General features: G+C 34.3%; 1 protein-coding gene across 4 annotated transcripts in view; it reads right to left on the bottom strand.

Annotated features, from left to right (window-relative positions):
- The window catches only part of DPYD (dihydropyrimidine dehydrogenase), an 815,942-nt gene that overhangs the window by 324,582 nt on the left and 464,051 nt on the right, over positions 1–27,309 (bottom strand). For all 4 annotated transcript variants that reach the window (XR_014242114.1, XM_082383233.1, XM_082383234.1 and 1 more), the window contains exon 14: positions 18,859–19,023. Coding sequence is in view for 3 of the 4 variants with exons in the window: in XM_082383233.1 (XP_082239359.1) it covers positions 18,859–19,023 (165 nt within the window). In the remaining variant the exon portion in view is untranslated. The remainder of the gene's footprint in view (positions 1–18,858; positions 19,024–27,309) is intronic.

Below are 27,309 nucleotides of genomic sequence, written 5' to 3'. Positions count from 1 at the left end.
ATACTTTGTTTAAAATTGTGATGTGCATTAGTGATAAAGTAGGTATTACTCAGCATGGCAACTTGCACAATAATGGGCAGTTATTACTAATTAATTTAGTCATCGTTAATTACCATACACTGACTAATAGATACTGACAACATATAAGTCTAAAGGATGTGCACCTGGGTTTTAATAGTATTCTCTTGGGTGTGTTTTATTTGTGGGTGGGGGGAAGGGAAGGTTAGCAATAACCAAAAAACATGTATTTAGGAAAAGAGGCATGAGGTGCTTAATAAATGTGGACAAACTGAACACCAGTTTGCATGACTTGGGTACCAATATCTCTAAACTTCATTTTTCTCCTTAGTAAACAGACTGAGCCAGATGATGCTTGCTAATTAGTGATTCAAAGATTCTGGCATTCAAGGACCCTATGACTTAACAATTCAGTTACATTTATTGAGAATGATAAAGAATGGCAACTTCAATTTTTTTTCTACCATCATCAGATTTCTCTCTAAGATTAGAAGGCTGTTTCAGTGATGATTGGAAGTAAATCTTAATATAAATCAGAACATCACAGGAGATGCATAGACGTTCCTTAGTTAGAACTATGAGAAAGGAATATTACCCTTGGAAAATTCAAGTGTGTGCTTTGATATAGCCTATCTAATCAATCACTGATCGACTTAAACAGATTTGGTCACCTGTTTGTTAGACTCGGCCAACATGGCCTAGGGGACATGGATTTTTAAATAAGAATAATAATTTAAACTAAGTATTTTGACAGTTGCCTTTTCTTAAAAAACAAAAAAACAAAAAAACAAGCAAACAAAAAAACCTTTCACAGCTTGAGTCCTTTAATTATATGGCTGATTTTCTATAAATTATTGAAAAATTTAAGAAATGCCCACTTCCACATGAAATTAAATAACATATCATGATGTATATGACAGAGAAGCAATTGAACTTGGCGGGGCATGTGCCTTGGCCCTAGGAATACCAAGAGACCACTATCTGGAGGGAACAGAGACTTATATGCAAATAATTACAAGATAGAGTTATATATGCATTGATAGAAGCACTATTATCCTTCTCCCATATCTAGTTCCTCTTATAAAAATTTTGGTTTACATCTGTACACCTTTTTGTATCTGTAAAATGTGCCTATGTGAATCAATCCTTTTGAGAATGTAGAAGTGGAGCCTGGAGCCTGGGGGTTAGAAAGAACAAAGAAAGAGAAATAGTACATAGCAGAACAGGCTTATGAGTTTTTGTCAGACAATCTTTGGCAAGACACTATAAAATAGGGCCTTAGAACTAACCCTTAGAAAAATTCATTTATTCATTTTTCTTGAGATATATTAATTGAGTCCCACTATGCACAAGCTACTGTTCTAGAAGGTCGAGATTCAGGAACAAATGAGGAAAAATAAAAAAGGTCCCTACCCTTATGAAATTCACACTCTAGAGAAGAAATAAGTTTTGTGAGAAAAGGGACAAATATATTATTGAATATATACTGAAATACTGAAATATACGGTCTAGTTGAATATTATATTCTAAAATAGTTTCTGACACTTACTATATATTCAATAAATATTGGTAGAATAAAAAAAAGGGAACAATTTTGATAGTAATGAGTACAATTGGAGTTTGTGATAGGGGACTGCTCTCCACATGACAGTCAAGGAAAGCCACTGTAAGATGGTATTATTCGAATAGATAACTTGTGCTAGAATCTCTCATTTCTTTATAAGATTCAATTACATGAATGTTAGAGGATTTGATATTGTCCCACAGATCTCAGACACTGTGACATATTTCTTCTTTGTTTTCTCAGTTTGGGTAACTTCTTTTACTCTGTCTTCAACTTCACTGATTCTTCTCTCTGCTATATCCAGTCTCCCTCAAGCCTATACTATGAATTCTTCATTTCTGAAATAGTATCCTTCATATATGTCTATTTGGATCTTTTTAATATTTTACAACCCTCTGATAAAATTCTACCATCTTTTCATGAATGTTTTTCCACTAGACCTTTTTTTTTTCCCCACATTTATCATGTTAATTCTAGAGTCTTTATCTGATAATTCCAATTCTATCTCTGGATATGCTTCTACAAACAACTTGCGAGAAAACTCTCTTGACCTGGGTCACATTTTTTTTTTTTCCCTCAAACCTTATAACTTTTCATTGTATGTCTGAGAGTTTGTGTAAAAGAACAGTAGAGACTTAAATAAATAAAACTTATCTCAGAAAAGGGTGTACCCCTTCTTATGAGGCTGCTAATGTAGGAGACTGAGTTGATCAAATCTGTAGTTAAGCTGAGTCTGGGCTTTGTGTTGATTTTACTAGATCTAGTTCTCCACTGGCTTCAAATGTTTGAGTGTTGGATTAGAAATTTCTCTTCAGTAGGACTTGGGAACTGAGCCCCAGAAAGACTCCAGAGTCTCTTTATTATGATTAGTCCAGCCACCAACTTTCCAAACCATGGGATGTCTCTTGCTGCCTGCAGACCAGCTGCTAGCTTTTTGTGTTGCCGGGGAGTTCTTTTTGCTCTCTACTTCCACACTGGCCTTCCGTGCTTCCGAACATCTTTCTGCTGAGCATGGCTTCCTCAAGCCTTCAAAAGGGCTACTGCAATACAACTGGTGAAGGCCTAGAATGCCTTGGAGAATTCCTCTCAGGGCTCTTTCCCCACCCCAGGCTTCAGTAGGCCTCTGCCTTGTAACTTGAGAAGGTTCTGATTCCCTTCAGGATGATCTCTCTGAGCTCTGCTGCCTCAGCCCCACATCTGGTAGGCAGCTCAATGAAATAACATGGGAAAGAGTTGGTTGCTAATGGCTGACAAGTTCTCTGCCTGGGCTCCCTGAGGTTCTCACGCATCATACCACTCCAAACACATCCATTAAACATTCTTTAAATCTTTACTGGTTTCTCTGTTGTGATTTCCTTCCCTTCCCACCATTCCTACAGGGAGCAAAACAGTCAAGAGTCTCTCCTCTCCCAAAAAGAGCTTATCACTTTCTGGAATTTATTTCGTTTGGGTTAATCTGCATGGGTTAAAAAAAAAAATCCAATTTTGCTGATTATCTGACTTACTCTGGTTTTTAGGGTGGGAGTGTAATCTCTTCTGGCTTTCTATCTCCTAACTAGAAGCAGAAGTCCTGCCTGAAATTCAAAGACACAACCTAATTATATTGTATCTATCCTAGCTGAGTTTGAACTGAGAAGGTCTTGGAAGGTGTTAAGCAGAAATAAGGCAAAAACTCTGAGTCGTAACACATGATACAAAAACTTATTGAATAGTAAGTAGGAAAGTATGTTGAATGTAAAGTATTTGAGGTGTAATTATAGTCTGGGTAACAACAAAAATTACTGTTATATGTCATTTTCACATTGATTTCCCATCTGTTTTCTAATAATTCATCTAAAAACTTATTGCATACATAAGTTTTCCAGTCTATAAATGTGTTCATTTTCTGTATTGACACCTCCCCCCCCAACCTTGCAACCCAAGAGCCATAACTAAATTTACAATTTAAACTAAATCAACCACAAAACAGTTACTGATCATTTTAATATTGGGGATTTTAAAGGACACATTATGAAAAAATTAAAATGCAAAAAGCAGCACAAAGTTAAATTAAATTATTTATTATGGAAAGATTAGTTAATCTAGTTACTTCTCTAAATTTTTCATGAATAAAATATTACACAAAATTTCCTTTTGGGTGATCAGTATATAGATCAGAAACTCCCCAAAGAAGCTGTATTAATAGTTAACTCATTCTTTATTAGTACTCTAGGCATTTTAACAACATGCAAAGTGAAGTATCTACCTCAAAAATGACTTTAATGATAAGTTATTTCTTTGCTTCATGTACATAATGGATAATTAGCTTAGGAAAAATCTCAAAGGGAGAAAAAAATAGCCAACTGTGAAATTCACAAATACTTTCCTTGGACTGGGTGCAAATGCTATTCAGGCCAATACCAGGGATGCATAAATTCTCTCTATCTTATTTACAATCTAGTCTTGATTAGTTAGGAGCTCATTTTCCAGTTTGTAAATTATCTAGGTCTTTGCTTCTTCTCTTCCCCCTGGCTGATTACCTTTCCCATTTCTCTGCCCTTTAGCACCTCCACCAGAAGGGGAGGAAAATCCAGGTGAAAAGAAAAAGTGAATCATACATGGACATTTTTAAGTATTCTGAAGCTTGACTTTAAAAAGTAATATTTTTTTTCTATTGTGAGTGTTTGTACATCAGACCTCTTGTCATCAATTTGAAATTTTACCACTAACAGTCTGAGAAATATCCTTGGGAAATTACCTTCATCTGGATATCAGATTCTAATACAAAATGGGGATGATATTCATGTATTCCTTACAAGGTTATTTGAATTCATAAAATCTCTTTGTCAAATTCTTGCTTCTTTTCCTTCTGTTAAGATTCAGGGCTTGCCTTGGGAAATGGCTCCTTGCCAAAAAATGTGGGTTTTTTTTTTTTTTTTTTTCTTCCTTCCTTCTTTTTTAAAAATCTCTCTTCTCTTAACACAGTTATGAAATGCACTCTTGGTAGAAAAGTAGAAGCTACTGGCAAAAATATCATATCTTTACTGTTGTATTTCATTCATAATTCTTCTCTATCTGCTATTAAAATGGATAATCACAAGTTACCTGTATGAATGGACCTCATTTTAATGTATATTTTCATGACTTTGATTTTTAAAATGAAGACACATCCCATAGAGTGAAATTTTAAGTAAATTAGAGGGTTCATTTTACACATGTTTGTTCTATTAAAGTTTGCCTCATTTGTGATATTTTAAGGATGAAGTACTAAATTTGCCTAGTGATTAAATTAGAAGTCCAGTGCCTCCGTGACCATTCTCCTTTTATATTGTTTACAATTAATTAGATCATATTTGTGCATCACAGATATAGTTTTAAATTCTGATTAAATTGAATCAATTACCCAAACATAAATAATGGTTGAAATAGAAACAGTTGTTAAAGAGCAGTCTATAGGCCTTTAAAATAGTACTAAGTATTTATTTTTTTGAAAACTGTCTTAAAGAATAAACGGAATAATTTTAAGTAAATACCTTAGAAGACCTAAGGGGAAAAATATGAAATTTGTTCCTTGTGAAAAATAAATCTCTGGAATATTCCCTGTAGGGTACAGTGTAAAAGAATAAAATGCCCAGTGGCAAAAAAAAAAAAAAAAAAGTAAAATAGAATAAGTAGTTTGTAACAAAGTTAATGCAACACACATAACTATAGTATCTTATGTTAAATAACAGCCTCTATTTAATAATCTCCAACTTTTTAGCCTCTCATAAAACGTTGGTGCTTTTTAAAAAATTAATAAATTAAATGGACCCTTCAAGATAAAAAAAAAAAAAAAAAGATACAGTTAGGGACTTGAGGGGTCAGGGGCAGTAAGAGGTTTTACTTTCTCCTTTCTCTCTCCTAGTTTCCCTAATACTTTAAGAGAAGAATGATTAGAGCTGATTTCTCCACAAAAACAGAACACTGACTGATGTGAAATATTACCAAAGTGATATTAAGTAAATGAGTCCACTGAGCAAACCTCTTCAGCAGTTTGAGTATGGGCTTTGTTTTTAGTTTATGACATGGTCTGGTTATGTAGCAAACATATATAATTGATAAATTGTATCCATTGCCTCTCTCATGAGCTAGTATATAACCAAGAAAGAGTCTAAATTCAATGCAACATCGCCATCCCCAGGGTCTCTTTCAACATGGTTCAGTGTGTTGGATGCTATACTTCCAAACTGAGGAGACAATATTGTTACTCAAAAGGCAGCCTGACAAATTACAAAGTGGAGGAGAATTTGAGAAAAAGTATGTTGCAGGCAGTTAATACTTGTATATATAAAGTGACTAAAAGCTTTGATGGATTTTCTTAAGATTTTTCCTTTACTGAATGAGATAAAGCCCTAGCATTATTAATCTCCCACAAAGCAGAAGCTTAAAAAAAACACCCAACATTTCTTTTCTTTCTTAACACTGCATAACATCATTTTTAACCTCATGTTAATTCCCGTGTCTCCATATCAAAGTGAATACAATCAAAACACTAGAAAATTTCACAGAAGGTAATAACTGACTGGTGGCTTGGGCAATGGGTAGGGATTGAACAGCCGGGTGACAGGGGTTTAGCCATTTAATCCAACCTGTGATTAATTCCCAGGGCACATCCCATGAAAAGTGCTTTTATAATTTTAAATTTAACCTATTGAATATGCTAAAACAGATTTATTGAAATATAATTCTCTATATACTATATATTATATAGAGTATAACATATAATAATTGCACATATTTAAAGCTTACAATTTTACATACTTTGAAACTACCATCACAATCAAGATAATGAATATGTCTATCATGCCCCCAAATTTCCTTGTGATGCTTTATAATCCCTCCCTCCAACTCCTCCCCTGTCTATGATGCAACCATTAATCTATTTTACATCCCTATAGATTAGTTAACAGTTTCTACAGTTTTATCATAAAATATGCATTTTTTGAGGGGAAGAGGGGCTGGGTTTTTTTTCTCAGCATAATTTTTGAGATTAATCCATGTTGTATGTATCAAATAGCTCATTCTTCTTACTACTAAGTAGTATTTTATTGTATACATACACCACAATTTGTTGATCTATTCAGCTGGACATTTGAATCATTCACAGTTTTTTGCTGTTACAAATAAAGCTGCTGTGAACAGTTCTGTACAAGTCTTTGTATGGACATATGTTTTGGTGTTTCCTGGGTAAATAGCCAAAAGTGGATTATCTGGGTCATATGGTAGGTGTATGTTTAACTTTTTAAGAAACTACCAAACTATTTTCAAAAGTGGTTTTATCACTAGCAATGTATGAGAGTTCTTGTAGTTCCATATCCTTGCTAACATTTGATATGATCAGTCTTTCAAATTTTAGACATTCTAATAGATGTATATCTCACTGTGGCTTTAATTTGGATTTCTATAATGACTAATGATGTTGAGCACCTTTTCTTGTGCTTATTTGTCATTCATGATCTTCTTTGGTGAAGTGTCTCTTCACATGTTTTGCTCCAAGTGGGAAGGGTTGTTTGCTTTCTTATTACTGGGTTTTGAAAGTCCTTTAAACATTTGGGATACAAGTCTTTTACCAGATACATGATTTGCAAATATTTTTCCCAGTCTGTAGTTTGTATTTTCATTTTCTTAGCAACAGGTTTGAAGACCGAAGTTTTAATTTGAAAGAAATCACATCTATCATCTTTTTCTTTCAAAGACTATACTTCCGGTATGCATCTAAGAAATATTCAGTATTTCTCTAACCTAAGATAACAGAACTTTCTCCCCTTTTTTGTTAAAGGAGTTTTATAGTTTTACGTTTGTCATTTGGGTCTATGAATATTTTGAGTTAATTTTTATATGTCATGTCAGACATGAGTCATTTATTTTATTTTTATTTTTTGCATATGGATACCCAATTTTACCAGCATCATGTGTTGAAAAGACTATATGTTGCCCACTGAATTTCCTTTTAGCATCTTTGTCAAAAATCATTTGTTCATATAAATAATTTGTAGGTTGTTTTCTGGACTTGTTATTCTGCTCCATTAACCTATTTGTCTATCTATCTTTATGCCAATACCACACTATCCTAATTACTGTAGTTTTAAAATAAGTCTTGACATCGGAAAGTTTTAGATTTCCAATTTGGTTCTTTTTAAATTATTTTGGCTACTGTAAGTTCTTTATACTTCCATATGAATTTCAGAATCAACTTGTTAAATTCTGCAAAAAAATCATGTTAATATTTTGATTGTAATTTCATTTTACCTTTAAATCAATGAGGTTACTTGACATCTTAACAATACTCTTCTGATCACTGAACATGATATAGCCTCCCATTTACTTAATTCTTTAATTTCTATAGTAATATATTGTAGTTTTCAGTGTTCACATCTTTCACATCTTATGTCAAATTTATCCCTATTTTATTTTTTTGCTATACTGATATATTGATAAGATATACTTATTTCAGTTTCCAATTGTTAATTGCTAGTATATAAAAAGTACAAATGAGTTTTAAAAGTTGATCTTGTATCTTCAATCTTGCTAAACTCATTTATTATTTAAAGTTGTATTTTGGCAGGCCAAGGCCAGGTTGAGTCGTTAGGCATTTGCCTGGAGTGCAGAATTTAACGGAGTGCAAGACAAGATAGTAATGAAGATAAACAGTATTTTAATGCAACTCTTTAAAAAATCAAATCTGAAAACAGTAACTTGTAAGCTAGCTGCCTGCTTTTGTAAATAAAGTGGTTTTTATTGGTATATTCAGTCAGATTTTCTACATAAATAATCATGTCATCTGTGAATAAAGGTAGTTTTACTTCTTCCTTTGCAATGTGCATATCTTTTATTTGTCTTCTCTTATTAAACAGTACAGGAACTCTAGCACAATGTGTACTAGAAATGGCAAAAGCAAATATCGTTATTTTATTTCCCTTAGGAAGAAAGTATTCAGTCTTTTACCATTAACTAGAATGTTAGCTCTAGGGATTTTTTTAAAATGCATTTTAGAGGGCTAAGAAATTACTTGTATATTCTTAGTTTGCTGAAATTACTTAAAAGTTAGGAAAGTATTTTTGAATTTCTTCAAATGTTTTTTCCTGTTTGTGTTGTTGTTATTATTTAGTTTGCAACTTATGTGAATTATATTATTTTCAAATGTTAAACCTACCAGAATTCCTGGAATAAACCTCATTTGTTCATGATGTATTATATTCTTTATATATTGTTGGTTAATATTTGTAAATTTGTTTAGAACTTTTGCATCTATGTTAATGAGGAACACTGGTCCATAGTTTTCTTTTCTTGTCCTGCCTTTATCTGGTTGTGATATCAAAGTGTGGCATTACAGATTTAGTTAGTATTTCCTCTGTTTTTCTTTTCTGAAAAAGTAGGTGTAGAATTGGCATTATTCTTTCTTAAATGGTAGGTAAAACTCACTCATGAAGCCATCTGGGCTTCTAGTTTTCTTCATGGAAATGTTTTAAACCAGTAATTCAATTTCTTTAACGTTATCCATTGCTTCTTGAATACACTTTGAAAATTTGTGTCTTTAAAGGGATTTGTCCAGTTCACCTAAGTTGATTATCTGCATAAAATTGTTCATAATATTCTGTAATTTTCTGTCTTATATCTGTAAAATCTGCAGTGGTGTTACTTCTCTCATTCCCTATATTGGTAATTTATGTTTCTTCTCCTTTTTTTTTCCTGATCAGTCTGGCTAAAGTTTTATCAATTTTATTTGTCTTCTTAAGGAATCAGCTTTACCTTCCTTGACATTTTCTATTATTTTTCTGTTATTTATTTCATCAATTTCCTCCTCTCATCTTCATTATATCCTTTATGTTATTTTGGGTTTAATTTTCTCTTTTTCTAGTTTTTAAAGGTGGAAGTTGTAGTCATTAATTTGAGATCTTTCTTCATTTCTGATACATGTATTTGATGCTATAGATTTTCCCTCAAGTAATGCTTGTATGATATACTACAAATTTTGATATTTTGTATTTTAATTTTCATTCCATTCAAAATAATTTTTAATTTTGCTTGTGATTTCTCTTTTAACTGAGGGTTATTGAAGTATATTATTTATTTTCTAAATATTTGGGGATTTTCCAAATACATTCCTGTTTTTGATTACAAATTTAATTCTGTTGTGGGCAGAGTATATACCTTGGATGATTTAAATTTTTTCTTAATTGTTTAGACTTGCATGGCTCAGAATATGGCCTATTGTAGTAAATATTATGCATGTACTTGAAATGACTGTGTATTCTGTTGCCTTTGGATGGTGTGTCCAATAAACTTCAATTAGATAAGTTGATAGCATTTTTCAAATCTTCAACAGCCTCATTCTATTGTTTTATTAATTACTGACAGGCGGGTATGGAAATCTCCAATTATAATTTTGAGTTTTCCCATTGCTCCTTGCAGCTCTATCAGTTTTTTATTCAGGTTTCTTGAGCTCTGTTATTAAGTCATAAAACATTTAGGATTGTTATCAACTCTGGATGAATTTTTTTCATCATTATAAGTTGATCTTTTTTTGCCCCTGATAATATCTTTGCTTTTACAATTACTTTGCTATCAGTATTATGATATTTTATTTGAATAGAATTACCACTGTATATCTCCTTCCATTGCTTCAGTATTCTCCTATTTGTTTCTTCATATTTTAAATTGTTTTTTCTTGTAGGCAGCATACAGTTGAATCTTGGTTTTTTTTTAACCAAATATGAAAATCTCTGCCTTTTAATTGAGATGTTTAGACCATTTACATTTAATTTGACTATTGATATGGTTAGGTTTAATTTTACTTTCTTTTGGTGTGAGTACTTTGTTTAATTCTATCTTACACCTTTATTGTTCATGTTTTATCTGTTACTAAGTCACATTATTTTAGTGGTTGTATAGAGCTTAGAGTATATATCTCTAAGTTATCACAGTCTACCTTCAAGGGATATAAAACTTTACATAAGGTTTTAGAAGCTTACAGTAGTATACTTCCATTTCTTCCTCACAACTTTTGCACTATTGTTGTCATATATTTTACCTTCATGTATGTTATAAACTCCCCACACTATCTTATAATATGTTTTTGTTTAAACAACCAATTCTCTTCTAAAGTGAATAAATAATTTAAAGAATTATTTACCCATGTAGTTACAAATCTTGGTGCTCTTTACTCCTTTGTGTAGATCCATATTTCAACCTGGCATCATTTTCCTTCAACCTAAACAGTTTCTTTTAACATTTCCTGTAGTGCAGATTCCTGGTGATGAATTCTTTCCATCTTTTTATGATTGAAAAAGTACTTATTTCACTGTATTCTGAAAGATATGTTACTGAATTTTGAAATCTAGGTTAACAGTTTTTGTTTGCTTGTTTTTTAAATCTTTCAGCACTTTAAAGATGATCTCTAACTTGCACTGTTTCTTTTTTTTTTTCACCTCAATGCACAACTTTAATTATCTTACAACTTTACATGTCAATTATACCTCAATAATAATAAATTATACCTTAATAAACCTGAAAAAGCGAGGGAGGGAGGAAGAAACGAAGTGAATTACCAAAAACCAAACCTGTCTCAAGGGAGGACACTTTTCTATTCAGTGACGCTAACTCCATGATCGGGCTAGAATCCCAGACTACGGGAACGTTATCTACTCACCTGCTAGAATAAAGCATGGGTTTGTCTCTGAGCCGACACTCTACAGAGAGGGTAACTCATCAGTTACTCAGGGCCTCTCAGCCTCAGAATCCTCCATGGTGAGATGGGGGTGATAATCACGGTACCTGTCTCGTAGGCCTTAGGAAAATTAAGTAATGAAATCATGTATGCATAGTGCTTAGGGCTCAATATGCCTGAGACATCATTATTTTTCTAGAAGAGTCTTCAAGACCAAGGAAGGGAAATGACTCGCCTAGGGCCCCACGGTTGATTCACAGCAGAAGCAGGATTTGGACCCAGACTTGTGGCTCTTGGTGTGCTGCCCAGTGAAGCCTGTTCTAAACCCCTGAGAGCAGGGGCTTCTCTCAAGCTCTAATCACCAAAACTGCATTGAAATTTCCCAGTGAGAGAAAGGCCCCTCGGCCCAAGTCTGACGAAGAACCTAGAGCCAGTCAGGCTTTCCCCTCCGATGACATGAACCCCACCCCATGCGGTGTGCCTGGTGGGCAAAGGTGCCCCATCCACAAGCACGAATCACCCCACCGCCAGCAGGGCCAGGGATGGATGGCTCATCCCTCTTTATTTTTTAAAAAATCTTATTGTATTTTGGAAGAACACTTAGCATGAGTTCTACCCTCTTAGCACGGTTTTAAGGGCACAATACAGTGCTGTTGGCTACAGACGCAGTGCTGTACTCAGGTTCTCTAGAACTCGTTCATCTGCCTTTCGCCTGAAGCTTTTTGCCCGTTGATGATAACTCCTCATCTCCCCAACCCTTCAGCCCCTAGCCACCATCTTTCCGCTCTTCGAGTCTATGAATTAGACCATGTAAGATAGCTCATATGAGTCGGATCACGCAGGATTTGTCTTTCTGGGACTGGTTTATTCCACTCAGCACATGTCCTCAATGTTCATCCTGGTGGGAACACAAAACGGTGTAGCCTCAATGGAAAAACAGTATGGAGGCTCCTTGGCAAATTAAAAACAGAACCACCTGTGGCTAACCCAGTTTATAGAAGAAGTGACAACCGGAGAGGTGTCTTTCCAGAGTTCCCGTGGTGAAGAGGCAGAGCTGGACCCAGTTCTGAGCTGCAGAGCCCGTAACCTGCACTGTTTCTGATGACAAATCAGAGCAGTAACCCTTGTGTTAGGTTCCTCTGTATGGAACATGCTTTTTGTCCCTGACTGCTTTGAAGTTTTTCTCTTTATCACTGGTTTAATTAAGTTGATTATGATGTATTACCTTGGTGTAATTTTATTCATGTTTCTTGTGCTTGGAGTTCATCAAGTTTCTTGTTTATTATTTTTATTTGTTTGTTTTTGTTTTGTTTGCATAGTGGGAGGCTTATAGTTTTAAGAAAAATTGGGAAAGTTTGGTCTATTATTTCTTCAAATTTCAGGAATTCCAGTACATATTAGGCCACTTGAAGTTTCTCCCAGCTCACGAATGGTATGTTTACTTTCTTCTCTCTCTCTCTCAACCTCTGTGTGTATGTGTGTGTGTGTGTGTGTGTGTGTGTGTATGTGTGTTTGTGTGTGTGTGTGTTTCACTTTGGATAGTTTTTATTGCTGTATCTTCAAATTTACTAATTATTTCTTCTTCAGTGCCAATATGCTGATAATAACTTCCAGTGTGTTTTCCATCCCTTTTGTTGTAGTTTTCATGCTTGGAATTTTGATTTAGGTCTTTTATCTATCTTCCATGGCTTAACTTAGCCTTTTGAATGTATGGAATAACAGTTTTAATGTACTTGCCTGTTAATTTTAACATCATATCAGTTTTAACTGATTGATTTTTTTTATTATTTTGGGACTATTTTCCTATTTCTTTACATACTAGGTAATTTTTAATTGGATGCCAGACATTGAACTTTATCTTGCTTGGTACTAGATATTTTGTATTCCTAAAAATATTCTTGAGCTTTTTCCTGAGTTGCAATTAAATTACTTGGACATATTTTTATCCTTTCAGGTCTGGTCTTTAAGGTTTGTTGGGCATAACCAAATCAGTGCTTGGCCTATGGCTAATTGTGAATCATTTTGGATTTATTTTGATTTTTGTACATTAGACAGATCTTTTTTCAAAAAAATAATAAAGTAGTGCCACTAGATAATTGTACTGGATTTTAGCAAAAAAGCGAGGCTGGGAAATATCTATGTCCTCTGGAATTCACGAACAATATTACAAAATCATTACTTAAGCTGTGGTGTAAAAAAGAGAAGAGCTTCCTGGAGGATATACTAGGCTTCCCTTCAATACCTGATCCAGCAGTTTTCTAATCTATTTAAAATAAATCAGCATGGGAATATGTAGACATTTATAGAAACAGGGACTTTATAAGCTCAAATAATTCCAGATGGAGCAAAGAAGGAATGCCTCCAGTTGCAGAGACTCTTACGTTTCTGTTGGTGAATACCCTTTTTGGGATAGGAGGAGAGAAGAGCTAAGGTGCTGTTTGTGCTTTGTAAGCTCTGTGATCAGAAAGCAAAAGTAATGAACTTACACTGATCATTGCTTCCTGACAATACATTTATTGTAGTTCCATTTGTTACAAATGTATCTGAACAGACTGAATGGGTAACACAATCCCCTATTTCTAATTAGCTGGACTTAATTATACATACTTCAAAGAAAAGGAAGACCACTTCTGCTGAGTCAGCCTTTGTGGCACCTGTAAGAAGACTGTGCAGGAGTAATGGGGTGACGAATGTCCACTGAATAAGTAGTGAGCATCCTCCTGCTTGGAGGATAACTAGATCTGACTCAGTCCCTCGACTTCCCTATTTTCAAATACAGAACTTAAAATGAGGCCAGGTAACAATTCAAGCCAAGGTCCACACTGAGTCACTGGCATTGTTTTCTATAGACACCTACATCCCTACAAAGCAAAAAGAGCTGAGCTATAAAGTGTTCTTCACTGGAACTAATGACAAGATAATGATTGACTGATGACAGAACTTTCTTTGTCAAATGAAAAGATTTGTTTGTTCGTTTTTTTTTCTTTTGACAGTCTGCAGTTGAGAAAGCTCAATCTAATTGGCCCATCTGAGTGGGCTGACAAGGGAGGATTGTAACACGTATGTTCTTAATTTCTCAGGTTCTTTGTGGTCAAATAGAACACCTCTTCATGGTGTAATGGAAAGATTTCCAGTCCCAAAACATTTACATACTAACAGTTAATGCAATGTCTCTAAATGTCAGTTCCCTCATCTGTAAAATGGGGAAAATCTCTGTTTCACAGACACATAAAACCCTTAGCACATATAAACAGCTCCCAGTAAATAGTTCTGGTATAGGAGTTTTATAAATATTTAATGATATATGTCAAAATTCATGAGTGACATTGATGGTATATGTAGTAGAATCAATTGAGGAACTTTATAAAAAATATAAACACACACACATACACATATACATATCTATACACATACTTACATACACACACACAGATCTATATTCACTGTATCCATGCCAGAATTCTAAAATGATTCAACTAGTATAGGGCCTAACCATAAATACCATTTTTGAAGCTCTCTAGGAGATTCTAATACGCAACCAGAATTGAGAAACGCTGGACACAGGTTCTTAATCTGAGGTCCTTAGAACCCTTGATAGAAAACAGAAAATTCATGAACTTGGATGGAAAAAAAAAATTAGATCTTTATTTTCACTAGCCTTTCACTGAAATTTAGCACTTCCTCCATCATGAAGCAACAAACCAGTGTAACACTATCAATACCTATGACTTTGCACCAACAGAAACCAGAGAAAATCACATAGAGATGTAGAGTTGCTGCAGCTATCTCAGGGTATCAGTTGGAGTCACCATTATATCAAGACTGCAGTAGGTATTAGATCTGCCATTAGATTGTATTTTTAGTGCCTTACTAAAGAGTAACATATTTTGCTACATCATATTTTTAAAAATATTTCAAGAATTTTATTTTAATATAATGGGAATCCTTTATTACCTTACGAATTTTGTTTTATGCATTGAAAAACATTCTAAAAAACTCTAAAAGAGGCTTTTAGGCTTCACCAGGGTGCTTATGGAGGCCATGGCACACACACAAGGTTAAGAACTCTGTATTTAGGGCTTCCCTGGTGGCACAGTGGTTGAGAATCTGCCTGCTAATGCAGGGCACACGGGTTCGAGCCTTGGTCTGGGAGGATCCCACATGCCGCGGAGCAACTGGGCCCGTGAGCCACAACTGCTGAGCCTGCGCGTCTGGAGCCTGTGCTCCGCAACAAGAGAGGCCGCGATAGTGAGAGGCCCGCGCACCGCGATGAAGAGTGGACCCCGCTTGCCGCAACTTGAGAAAGCCCTCGCACAGAAACGAAGACCCAACACAGCCAAAACTAACTAACTAAATAAATAAATTTATTAAAAAAAAAAAAAAAAAAGAACTGTATTTAGAGGCTACTGGTCAGGAAAGCATCTTCAGAATGCTGACGGAGAGCAACTTCTTTGGAGTCATTTTGAACATAACGTGTGCAACGCCGATCTCTCAGTAATAAACTGAGAATGGGTTTCAGTAGAAATGAGGTGTATTATAATAGAAGTATATTTACATACCAATTGTTCTTCCCTTATTAATTTCTCTAACAAAGCCATCATTCCCTTTTCTATCTTCACCAGCTGATTCACTGATGAATCCCTATCTTTTGCCTAACTCTCACTTTAGCTGCCACAAATGGTAGAAAATGCCAGTCTTCGCTTGCTAATTCAGTGCATTCAGACAAAATGCAGCATGTATTTCTTGGTAAAAAATTTTTGCAAGCCTAAAGTATATGATGTCTAAGGTTTTTGCAGTGAGAATTAAAGGAGTCACTTAAAATTGATTTCTGTAAGCCCTAATTACACAATACATTTCATAATAAGCATTGCAAAATCTCAGCTTAGGAAAGAAAAAAAAAAACCAAAACTCTTAGTAATAAACTGTCACTACAATGATCAGTGTGCCAAGTTTAATTCACAGGTAAATAAAAGGAAACCTTGAAAGCCAAGCAGAAATCTGGTATAAGTGTAGGCTTTGGTATAATTCTGTGACAGTTAAGAAACAAGCCTTTACAATATATTTCAGGGGGTCTTAATGTCTTTATATTCAACATGTTCTTCCAGCTGTCTCCTTTAGTTCACGGTCAACTGGTGCCTACTTTCTCTGGAAAGAAAGATACTGGCTGCTGATGTTAGCTGAACTATATGCTCCCCGGCACAATTCCTTTTTCAGAAAAGTTAGCCCTTGCTTAGAAGCTGCCATAATAGGTTGAATTATCTGATCCCCACCATTAAAGGTGGCAGCCACACACTCGAGAATGATGTGGGAAAACTCCAGTGAGAGTGATAATTAAACGTGGAAAAGGAAGGGTCACCTTCTTTCATTCAGCTCATTGGGTATGGCATCAGAGTAATTCCAAAACAGTGGGGGATATTCTACTCTCAGCATGGCAATATCTAGGTGCACACATATTATTTCTATGGGTTCAAATGGGAATGCCATTTTAATTGTATTTAAAATGTTATCTTTGATATGGGGAGTAAAAATGTTAGAAATTAATTCTAAGAACACAGAAAAAGAATAATGAATATAATCTAAATGGTGAAAGAATTAGAAACAAGAAAAGCTGCATTGTTTTCTCAGAAGAAAAAGTGTTATAGGAAAAGAAAATTATTTCCAGGGAAATTGAAAAGAACATTTAAATGTGTTCAAGTCTTTCTGCTTGACTGTAGGATCACAAAGCAAGGGTTTTGTCTCAACTTTCTTGTCTACTTACTGTCATTTCTTGGAGGCCATTATTATTACATCTTATTCCTCCTCAAGAGAGGGTAGAAAGTATCATGTGAGCTTAAGACAAGTTATTGGTAGGTGTTATTTTCCAGAGAAAGGGATTTTTTTCAGATACATTGGCTCATCTAAATACTATTGAAAGAATATTTCATACTGTTCTTATTTTGCATTAATATAAGTAACACTGAGCCTGAAATGATATTGCAATATAAGTAGGTGCACTAGTGAACACTATTACTAGACAGGAGCATGGATGCTAAAATCAAATTTCAAGTTCAAATTCTGGCTTCACCATATAATAGCTGTGAACCTTGGGCATGCTACTTAACTCTGTGTGCCTCAGTTCCTCATCTGTGAAATGGGGAAAATAATACTATCTATCTTATAAAGTTGTTGAAAAATTAAATGAGTGTTAAAATATATAAAGCATTTATAACCATAACTAGCACAGAGTGAATACTATGTAAGTGCTCACACTTATTACCATTTATTATTATTTTATTGAATGTTCAGTACCTAGCATAGTATTACTTAACACTGTAGATTGTTTAAAAATATATTAATAATTATTTCTATGGTTGCCCACTTTTTGTCCTTGTCATTCTGAGAAAAACTTCCCAAAACATGTGGATTCTTTAAAACACAAATAGTCCAACAAAATTGTTACTAGAGTTGATTATATAATGTGCAAACAGATAATTGCAACATCAAGCTCAGAAAGTGAAAAATTCCTGACCAGAAGCTATAGATTTCAGATGGCCTTTATAGTTCCCTTCACATCTGAAGGGTTGAATTGAGGAAGATAAATTGTATCTTATGTGATTATATTTTGTTTCAAGATAAGAGAGAATTTTGAAACAATTAGAGCCTTCTAAAACAGAAAAAGAAACTTGATGAGCTAGGTGATAGTGTGATAGCTAAAGTTCCTTCGTAAATTTCCTGATTTATCAGTTTGTGGGCAAACATCCACAAATTTCATTAGATTTTAAAATATTTATTATTAGAATACTTGAAGTGTTCTCATTTGTCTTTGAAATCTTTTCTACAATGCAAACATACATCACCCCAAACTTCAACCTCAATTCACCACCAGCTCACTGAGAGAGAGAGAAATGTGTGTGTGTGCATGTGTGTGTACGGTGAAGGGGGCTGGGGGGAGGAGGAGGAGAATGAATGAATGACATTAAAGACAACACTAACCAATTATTGAAGAGAAAATACTATCTGTGGACTAAAAAACTATAGGCAATATATAAAAATCCACAAAAAATGAAATATCATACATAAGCCTGATATTACTGTAATGTTTGTGTATAGTACTTTAGAAGAAAAAAAAACGTTTTATAAAAGACAGTTGACTCATTCAGAATAAAGGTGTTAAAATTATTTGGTGAATTATTTCCCACTGAAAAAATCTAAACTATACAAGAAATTCTGCTTCTGCCTCAGCTTTATACTTAAAATGATTTACAGTCTGCAATTTCTTCCTAAGGTCATCACCTTCATAAATACTAGCCACATACAGTGAAAACCAACTCAATAAAATGAGTATTTCATTTCTCTTCCTCCTGCTTATGTAGATACTTCTTCCATCTACATGGCACCCATTTATAACAAAGCCTCACATTGTGCACATTTTTATGAGTTCTTGAGCATTTCTTTCTTTTTTATCTTTCTATGCATCAGCAAAGCAACTGGCAGATTCTTTAATAAAATATATTATACACATTAATATTTATAAGCCTATGAATTGGATGTTTAAATAAACATTCACCAACTTATGCCAATTCTTTTGTTTTAGACGTTAAATCACACTTACATTGTCTGGAAAGTCAGCTTTTAGTTCAGTGACACTTTGACACCAATATGCAGCCGTTTTTTCACTGATGAGCTCAATATTCAGGAAGGAGCTTTGTCCAGGGCCATACATGGGGCCAGAGGTGGTTCCCCGGATGATTCTGGGTGAAACATTTGTCACTATGTCCTGTTGAAAGAATAAAGATATTGGGTCTCCTTTCTACAAAGGAAAAACTGTTATCTTCATTCTATGCTCATTTCCATATGACAGTATTCTACTAAGTCCTGCCTCACATTTTTAATATATTTTAAATTACAGTTGAAAATAAACTACTATCAAATGAAAAAGTAAAATAAAATATTTGTTAGCTTTATTTAAATTACTTCCTATAATTGTAAGGTTAGCACAGTGGAAAAATATGTAAATTCATTTACACTGGTTTTGGGCATACACACTTTAATTTGTCTGCAATTAAATAATAAATAAAAACGCGATAAGTAAAATGTAAGAAAATCATTTCAGTCTATTTAATCCAAGCATCTCCAATGAGATTTTAACTCAAATAAGAGTTAATGTTTGTAAAGAAAAAAAATTTTTTTTCTAAAAAGTAATTTCAATATAAATCAGCTAAGGAGTACATATTAGCAAGACTGGCTCATCAAACTTTAACACACATTCTAACAAACTAACTAGGTTGACTTACCTATATGATTCTAACTATAAATTCACATTCAATGAGAACTAATTTTTCCCAAGACTGAAATGAGGATATCAATAACTTCCTGATAACTATAAACAGTAAACAGTCAAATTAACTTGCTTGTTAAGTGTAATTAACAATCCATACTGCTTCTAAAGCTGTATTAACAAAGAAGAGTAACATTCTTACATTGCTAAAAACTAAAAAGAAACAAAGACAGAAAAATGTTTCTTTAGTCAGCTTCCAATTAAAATTAATTTTGAGTAAAGGTCATTTAGTTAAGGAGCTATCAGAACTATTCCTTTAAGTACCCCTCCTCACCATCTTGTCACTTTTAGTGAGATAACATGAACCCCCATTAGTATATAGCAATTAAGGTCAATTTACATATTTTAATTAAGAACCACCCCATATAAAACAATTAGCGTAATAGGCATACTAACTGGATTTCATAACATTTGGACGTTTTTCCAACTAGATAGACAGGAAACCTTAATTAGCATTAATTAGTGCTGATCTGCATATGTTTGATAAGGCATACCCTTGCCACAAAAGATTATTTATTCCTGAATCTGCCAAATGCTACAGTTGCAGAGGATAAAAGGACTTTTCTTCACATTGCATGTTAATTTCTGGCAATTTACATTCACTTTTACATACGAATTAGTATATTATAAAATAAATGTTATAAATGTTACAATAAGCCACCTTAAATACGTACATTTTTACTTATAGGAATCCTGCCAGTTAATGTTTTACTAATTAAGCCATTCTACTTTTATTGTAATCGTAGGAATACCACCAGCCTTACTTTGATTTGCTATTGTGAAACCATGCTACGCGATCTTAATGGGTAAGATGACAAGTAGAGTCACTCCAGGAAGCTCAAGCCTAGTGGGTCCAATTTCTATCTTGGCAAATGCTTAAATGCGTACCTGCAGGTGGTTTCTGTGCAGCTCACCCAGGTAGGTACTCTCATGCTGTCATGGTCTGAGAAAACAATTCTAGAAATGTTTCATTCAAATTAGGCTGATTTTCTCTTATGTTTCAATTTTCAAGAGCCATACATTTAAGCCTTGAGTTCCTCCTTTCCTCTGCTATCCCCTCTACTCTAAATTTTCTTCACCTAGATAAGTCCAATCTAGGTCACAGTTTGTACTCTGCACAGGAGAACTGGACCAAGGAGGTGAAGAGAGTCCATATTCAGTTTACCAAGTCATGTGCCCTGGCAATGGGTAGTTCCACAAATGAAAGGGCACCTATTTTAAATGACCATTTTGTAATTTATTGACTTGTGTTGAGGAGGAAGAAAACTTTCCTCTACCCTCCTAGGTTCTTCAGGCTGGTCTAAGAACTAAATTGACATGAGATAGATTAACAGGAGAAATGGAATTTAACTTCATATGTACAGGAATCCTACATACATGAGAGGGTCAGAGTCCCCACATACATGAGAGGTTCAGAGACAGAAAGGTTAAATGAAGTATAAATGCCATCCTGAGCTAAGGAAAGAGATAGGGATCTGGGGCTTCCAAGAACAGAAGGGTCATTATAGGACAATAAGAAGAGTAGATGTTTGTTTGGTAACTAGATGTTTGCCCTGTTGAATAGATGGAGACACCTAGGTAAATAACTCTTTTCAGGGAAAAATCCCAAATTTAAATTCTTCTAGGTACTTAAAGGAGGGGCAGTAGTTTCTCTTGACTGCCTTTATCTTGACTGCCTTTATCTCAAAGTAACCTTCATGCCAAAGTGACACATTTTGGGGATGCTAATTCTGAACCCCTACATTGGAAGAGGCACTTTCTGCTTATTCAACAAAACTGACTCGTGTGTTAGACTCCCTGCTCCTGCCCATTCTTCAGGTCTTAGCTTAGACTTCAGTCTATTTAGGAATCTTTTCTGATCTCTCCAGCACCATTAAGTCTTAATCTGCTCTGACTCACACCATCATAACAATAACAATGGTACCAAGAGTACCATTCCCCATTTGGTACTCTTCACATTCTGTATTGTGATTGTCTATATTCTTGTCAGTACTTTTCAGTAGAGTGTAAACTTTTGAAGAGAAGGAACTATATCTTGTTTACTATTACATGTCCAGCTTCTAGCCTGGCCTTTAGTAAGTGCTCATATAATGTATTTTTCTTTCTTTTTTTTTTTGTTTCAATTGAAGTACAGTTGATTTACAATGTTGTGTTAGTTTTGGGTGTAGAGCTAAGTGATTCAGATATACAAATATACATATATATACATATACATATATATACATATACATATATATACACATATACATATATATACACACATACATATATATACACATATACATATATATATACACACACATATATATGTATATATACTTTTCCAGATTCTTTTCCATTATAGGTTATTGCAAGATACTGAATATACTTCCCTGGGCTATGCAGTAGGTCCTTGTTGTTTCAAATAATGTATTATGAAGGAACCTAAACTAGAACCCTAGGCACTAGAATAGGTCTTGTCCTGAGGCAGGAACTATAAGGTATTCGTTGCTGGCCTCATTCTGTTGCTGAACAAACAAATGGGTTTGGGCTTATAGTCAAATTTTAGGAACTCGTTCTTTGCTTAAATCCTTTCCTACTGGACCATTTACTTGCTTCCCCTGATCCCTCAGGGACCCCTTCTTTGAATACAGTCCCCCACCCCACACTATGGCTAGATCCCGATACCATCATGCAGTGATGCAGATTGCCCATTACTCCACTTCTCCCCATCCTAGCCTACTGCAGATCTTTGATGACAGAAAGCATATTTGAACTTGATCACCCTGTAGCTTCTAAGACCTTTTTGACTGTTGACCCTAAGTTGCTGGATTTATCTGATCTCTAGGATCCAAATAGAATGGCCCCATTCAGATATAAACCAACTCTTATGCTTTTCCAGTTCAAGTGGATAAGAATTCCTAACCTGGTCCATGGCCACCTAGGGGACTTCTTGGGTTAAGAGATTTCTTAGGTTAAAGTCCTGATAAGATGATTTCTTCCTATCAGGACCCTAACCAACTATAGTTGCCTCTTATATCTGTGCCCTAGGCTGTGCCCATATCTTCATAGAATGTGTAGATATTTTTTTAATATCATAAAATAAAAAAGACATGAGTGGAAGAATCACAGCTATACTGAATAAGGAAAATCTCAATAGTCCAGGAATTTTAAGCCATATGCTATTTTACAGTATTCCTCCTAATAACAATTCGGCCAAGAACTCACAACAGCCAAAAGGGTCAATAAGATGACAACGTTTAATTGGAGGACAGTCAAGCAAATGCTTCTTTCTTCAAATGTCCTCCCTCAGTGATACCTTAAAACCTCAAATTCTTCCATTAGAGATTTTGTGTACTGTGAGTTGAATCTACTGTTAATGTTGGGATTGTTTTATTTTCCTCTTCTATAATCCAATGTTAAACTGTAAATATACTGTGGGAGGATTATCAATGATTTCTTTAACCAAGATCCAACAGCAAGTACAAGGCAAATCAAAGGGAAATTTTATCTATTGTATGACAGGGATTGTTTACTCATTTATGTTGATTTATGACAGGTAGTGCCTCTCTATACAGGTCAGTTTTCTCTCTCCTTAACTCAAGCAAAGAAAAAGATCCTTAATAACGGCCCAGATTACAGCCACCTATTGTGTAGAACTTGTCAACTATCCATGAGTCAACTGTTACCATCACAGCAATTAAAAAATTCAGCATATTCCAAATTCAACTAAAGTGCCAAAATTCCAATATGGTCATCCAGTGATAAATCAATAATATAAATTTTATTCTAGGTTTTGTTTCCCAAATTCAGTCATATTTACCACTACTTTGTCAAAAATCTTCTCCACTGACTTGAGACTTAGACTTTTTAAATTAAGTGAAAGATGAATGAAAACTTGGATACAACAAATTATCCTTGGTTATCTGATTAAAGTTAGAGCTTCAATAATTGGGCAATAACTTACTAAAGCATTTGACCTGGGAATACTAGAATCTGAGTATGATTTTACAAGATGATATTTTGCTTTAATATTTAACAGCAAAATCATATGAGCATTGCTTAAGGGAGTTAATATAACAAAATAAACATATTCAAGAATAGTTAGAACAGATAAGAGTTTATTCTCTATAACGAAGAAGATGAATTACCATAGTTCTAGTGTTCAGTACATTAGCAATATTCAGACTTTTTAAAAAATTGATGTTTATTTATAAGAAATCATTAGGTGATATCACTGCTTCATGTGATTTTGTAATTACCATTATAAAATGGAGTGCTAGTGACCTCTTAACATTTGAAGTGATGATAGTGACTTTTCAGCACTAGTAAAGAGATTGAAATGGTAAATAGGCTGATTATATTTGTTTGTTTAAGTTCATTTACTTGACCTCTCTTATCCTAAAAAAACAAAAAACCATGCTGTTTCCATGGTTACTTCTGGAGTAAGATAGTCACAATGGGCTCAATGAATAGGAAAAGGAAAGTTTGCAGAGATGACTTGGTAAAAAACTAGGAAAAGAATTGGGGTCTAAAAATGGTAGTTGAAAATGAAAAATAAAATTTGCACAGTGAACCACAGCTACTATACTACAACGGATGAATTTTAAAAATATGTTGTTGAGTGAAAAGAGCAAGATGTAAAAAAATATAGAATATGATACTTAAAACATACTTCTGTGATGAAATTAAAAATAAGTAAGAGAATAATTTAAAACAATTACTTTTGTTACTTTTTGGAGTAGGTAGATGCTGGGGGAGAAATTGGAGATGGAGGAGCAACAAAGGCTTTCTAAAAGTATTAGTGATATGCAATTTCAAAGAAGCTTTATTCCTGAACTGTAGAAACACATGGTAGAATGAGAAATCTGTTTAATGAGCTTTGTGCTAGCATAGTGAATACTGTTATAAGCTATCGCTAAAGGTTTGTTGGTTTACCTGAAAACCTGCAACTTAAATCTTAGGGATATTTGTTCCTTTTTAATTTCCAAGATTCTGCTGTGAATTGGTTGTTTTTTATCCAAAAAAATCTTTTAATTATTTGGTTTTAATAACTAGAATTTCAAAAATGTAATGCACTGCAGGAAAAATCATCCTCTAAAAGATATCATCTTCTATATAAGTGGGATTTAAGTATTCATTATTCCATAAAAGAGTAGACTCACTTTACAGATAAATCTAACAAATATCCTGTTACATAATATGATTCCATCATTATAAATCTGGCATACTGTTACCCTGGTAATAGCAAAAAGTAAAATAAAATTCAACAGTGGCCCAGTTTCTAGTGCAACTCCACTGTTATGAAAGAACCCTCTAACATTTTATTTTCTTCATGAACTAAGTATATTAATATTTGATTACTCCCTAAAATAAACTTTATAATGGTCAGAATAATTTCCACTTGGTTGTTTTGGAGGGGTGACATGGGTAGGATGAGAATTTGTTCTTAATACATAAATTTTCCATCTTAGTATCTTATACAATGATAGCACTCAAAAACCTAAATTAGTGACAAAATTTACCCATTTGTCATCAGGAACTTTAAATCTGTCTATCCATAGGGAAAACACTGTAAATAAGATTAACAATGTTATCCTACAAATACAAAATAATTTATCGGAGAAACAGTGGTGTTGAAAATGCAGAAACAATAATAATTTAGATTTGTATAGCACAGATCTTTCACATAGATCATCTATTTGATCTTCACAACTCTGTCATCATGCAGTTAATGCTACAACCAGGTCTTAGAGAAATTAAAGTGACTTGTCCACTGTTGCACAGCTCTAATGAGCATTAGAGATGAGACTAGAATCTAGATGTATTTATGTGATATGAGTAATAAAATTATTAGTGATTTAACATTTGATGTATATGATAATAATTAGGACTAATTTTAGTTGCAAGAAAAATAAATCAACTTGAACAACTTAAATTTTAAAAGTGGGATGTGGCATATGAGCTTTAAGGAAAAGAAATATATTACATAATGCCAGAATGTTAGGAATGTTCCTCTGTCTCTTTTCTCTGCTTCTATTTGCATATCGCTTCATTCTTTTCTCTTTCTACAGAGGGCGTCCTCTGTTTCAGTTCTTATGATAGAACACAGGTCTGTGACAGGTCCCAAGTTACAAGATGTATAGTCTCTCCCCAAAACTTGTAATCTCTCAGGCCCACCAACTCCTGTGGTGGAGACTCTGACACGCATAACTTGGGTTTGATAGTCACCGTTTGTCTAATTAACTGTATCTAGCAGGGTAGAATTAATCAGGATTCACACAGATGCTCATGTAAACAAAGATGTAGTAACTGAGAGCTGAACAAGTAGTCTTATTAAACAAGTCTTCTACCCAGGACTAGTCTATGCAGGTTCACCTTAGAAAGAAGAAATTACGATATGGGCATTCATAAAGTGTCATTAATTTGGAAAATGGCTGCAAAAAGACAAAATCATTATCATTTAGTGAAATTAAACTTTCCATAGTCTTGAACCAACCTTGATAATCCATTTCTTATTCCTGTGGCCCCAAACTTTGCAAGATCAAAGTCCTAAGAACCCTTTGAAACCTTCTCATGTTTTAGAACACATTGGGAATTCTGTATTTCCAGTGTGCTGGTGTGCTGATGACTGTCAACACAAATGGCCTGGGGTGCACTTAATCTCAATCTTGGGCTGGACAGAACTGACTGATAGCTACCCTCTGTAAGGAAGGTAAGAGAGTGGAAGGAGCAAGAGGAAAAACATACAAACAACAGCACATTGTGCAGTAGAATAATTAGGGAAACAATTTAGAACCTGTTTAGGCTTAAAAAGGAAATGATGAACAGAAACTAAATATACTGAATGTCTATGTCAAGGAAGGAATTTTACTCACATGCCCTTAGTGCACACCTGGGGCCAAATGTCTTCCTCCTCTTGGATAGTGTCAGACATCTAGAAGATTGGGTTTCTCACACTGCACAAATATGGAGATTTAATTTTTGAATTTTATTCATGTCTGACTGGTAAAATTCTGGGTCACAGATTTGTAGCCTTTTGTCTTTCCTCTTGCCCCTTTTCAAGGAGTTTATAACTTTGCAAACAGGCCACTAAAAAGTAATTTGATTTGCTCTTTGACTTTTTCATCTATCAAAATGGCTTCACTATATCACAGAGAGGCTGTAGGATATTACATGACATAATAGAGCACATGGCTGACATGTGGTATTTGATAAATAAATATTTATTCATTCATCAATTCACCAACTTTAGAGACAAAGTAGAAGTTGTGAAAGTTCAGGCAACTGTGCATGGGCTGAAGCTGGGCACTCAACAGGAAATTAGGATGGGAAGATTGCATATAGTTAGGTCAAATTAGAGAGTCTTGAATGACTGTTTTAAAGAGTTCAAACTTCTTTCACAGGCTTTGAGAATCCATTGTGTTCTGTCTCTTATTCAAGTTATTAATACCAATAGCTCACAGCAGCTGTGCATTCACAGAGATAAGTCTTACAAGAAACAGATGAAGAGCTTTTTCAGTGCTGATATCAGATGGATTAGAACGTGATTAATCAGCAGACAGACTGATTAAATTATTGGGTTCACTGTTCAGATAAGAGGTTTTGGATATACTCTGCCAAACTGTAATTAACTTAGAAATTTCTGCTGGCCTGCTCATAAGATGATCATGTGATATGCTTTGAAGAAATCTTTTAGGGCCCAAAACAGCAGCTGTGAAGGTATAAGCATGAGTCACTTCTAAT

This window comes from Balaenoptera borealis (genome assembly GCF_965194805.1).
Source record: "Balaenoptera borealis genome assembly, chromosome: 1".
Classification (NCBI taxonomy): domain Eukaryota; kingdom Metazoa; phylum Chordata; class Mammalia; order Artiodactyla; family Balaenopteridae; genus Balaenoptera; species Balaenoptera borealis.
This window is presented reverse-complemented; position numbering and strand designations above follow the sequence as displayed.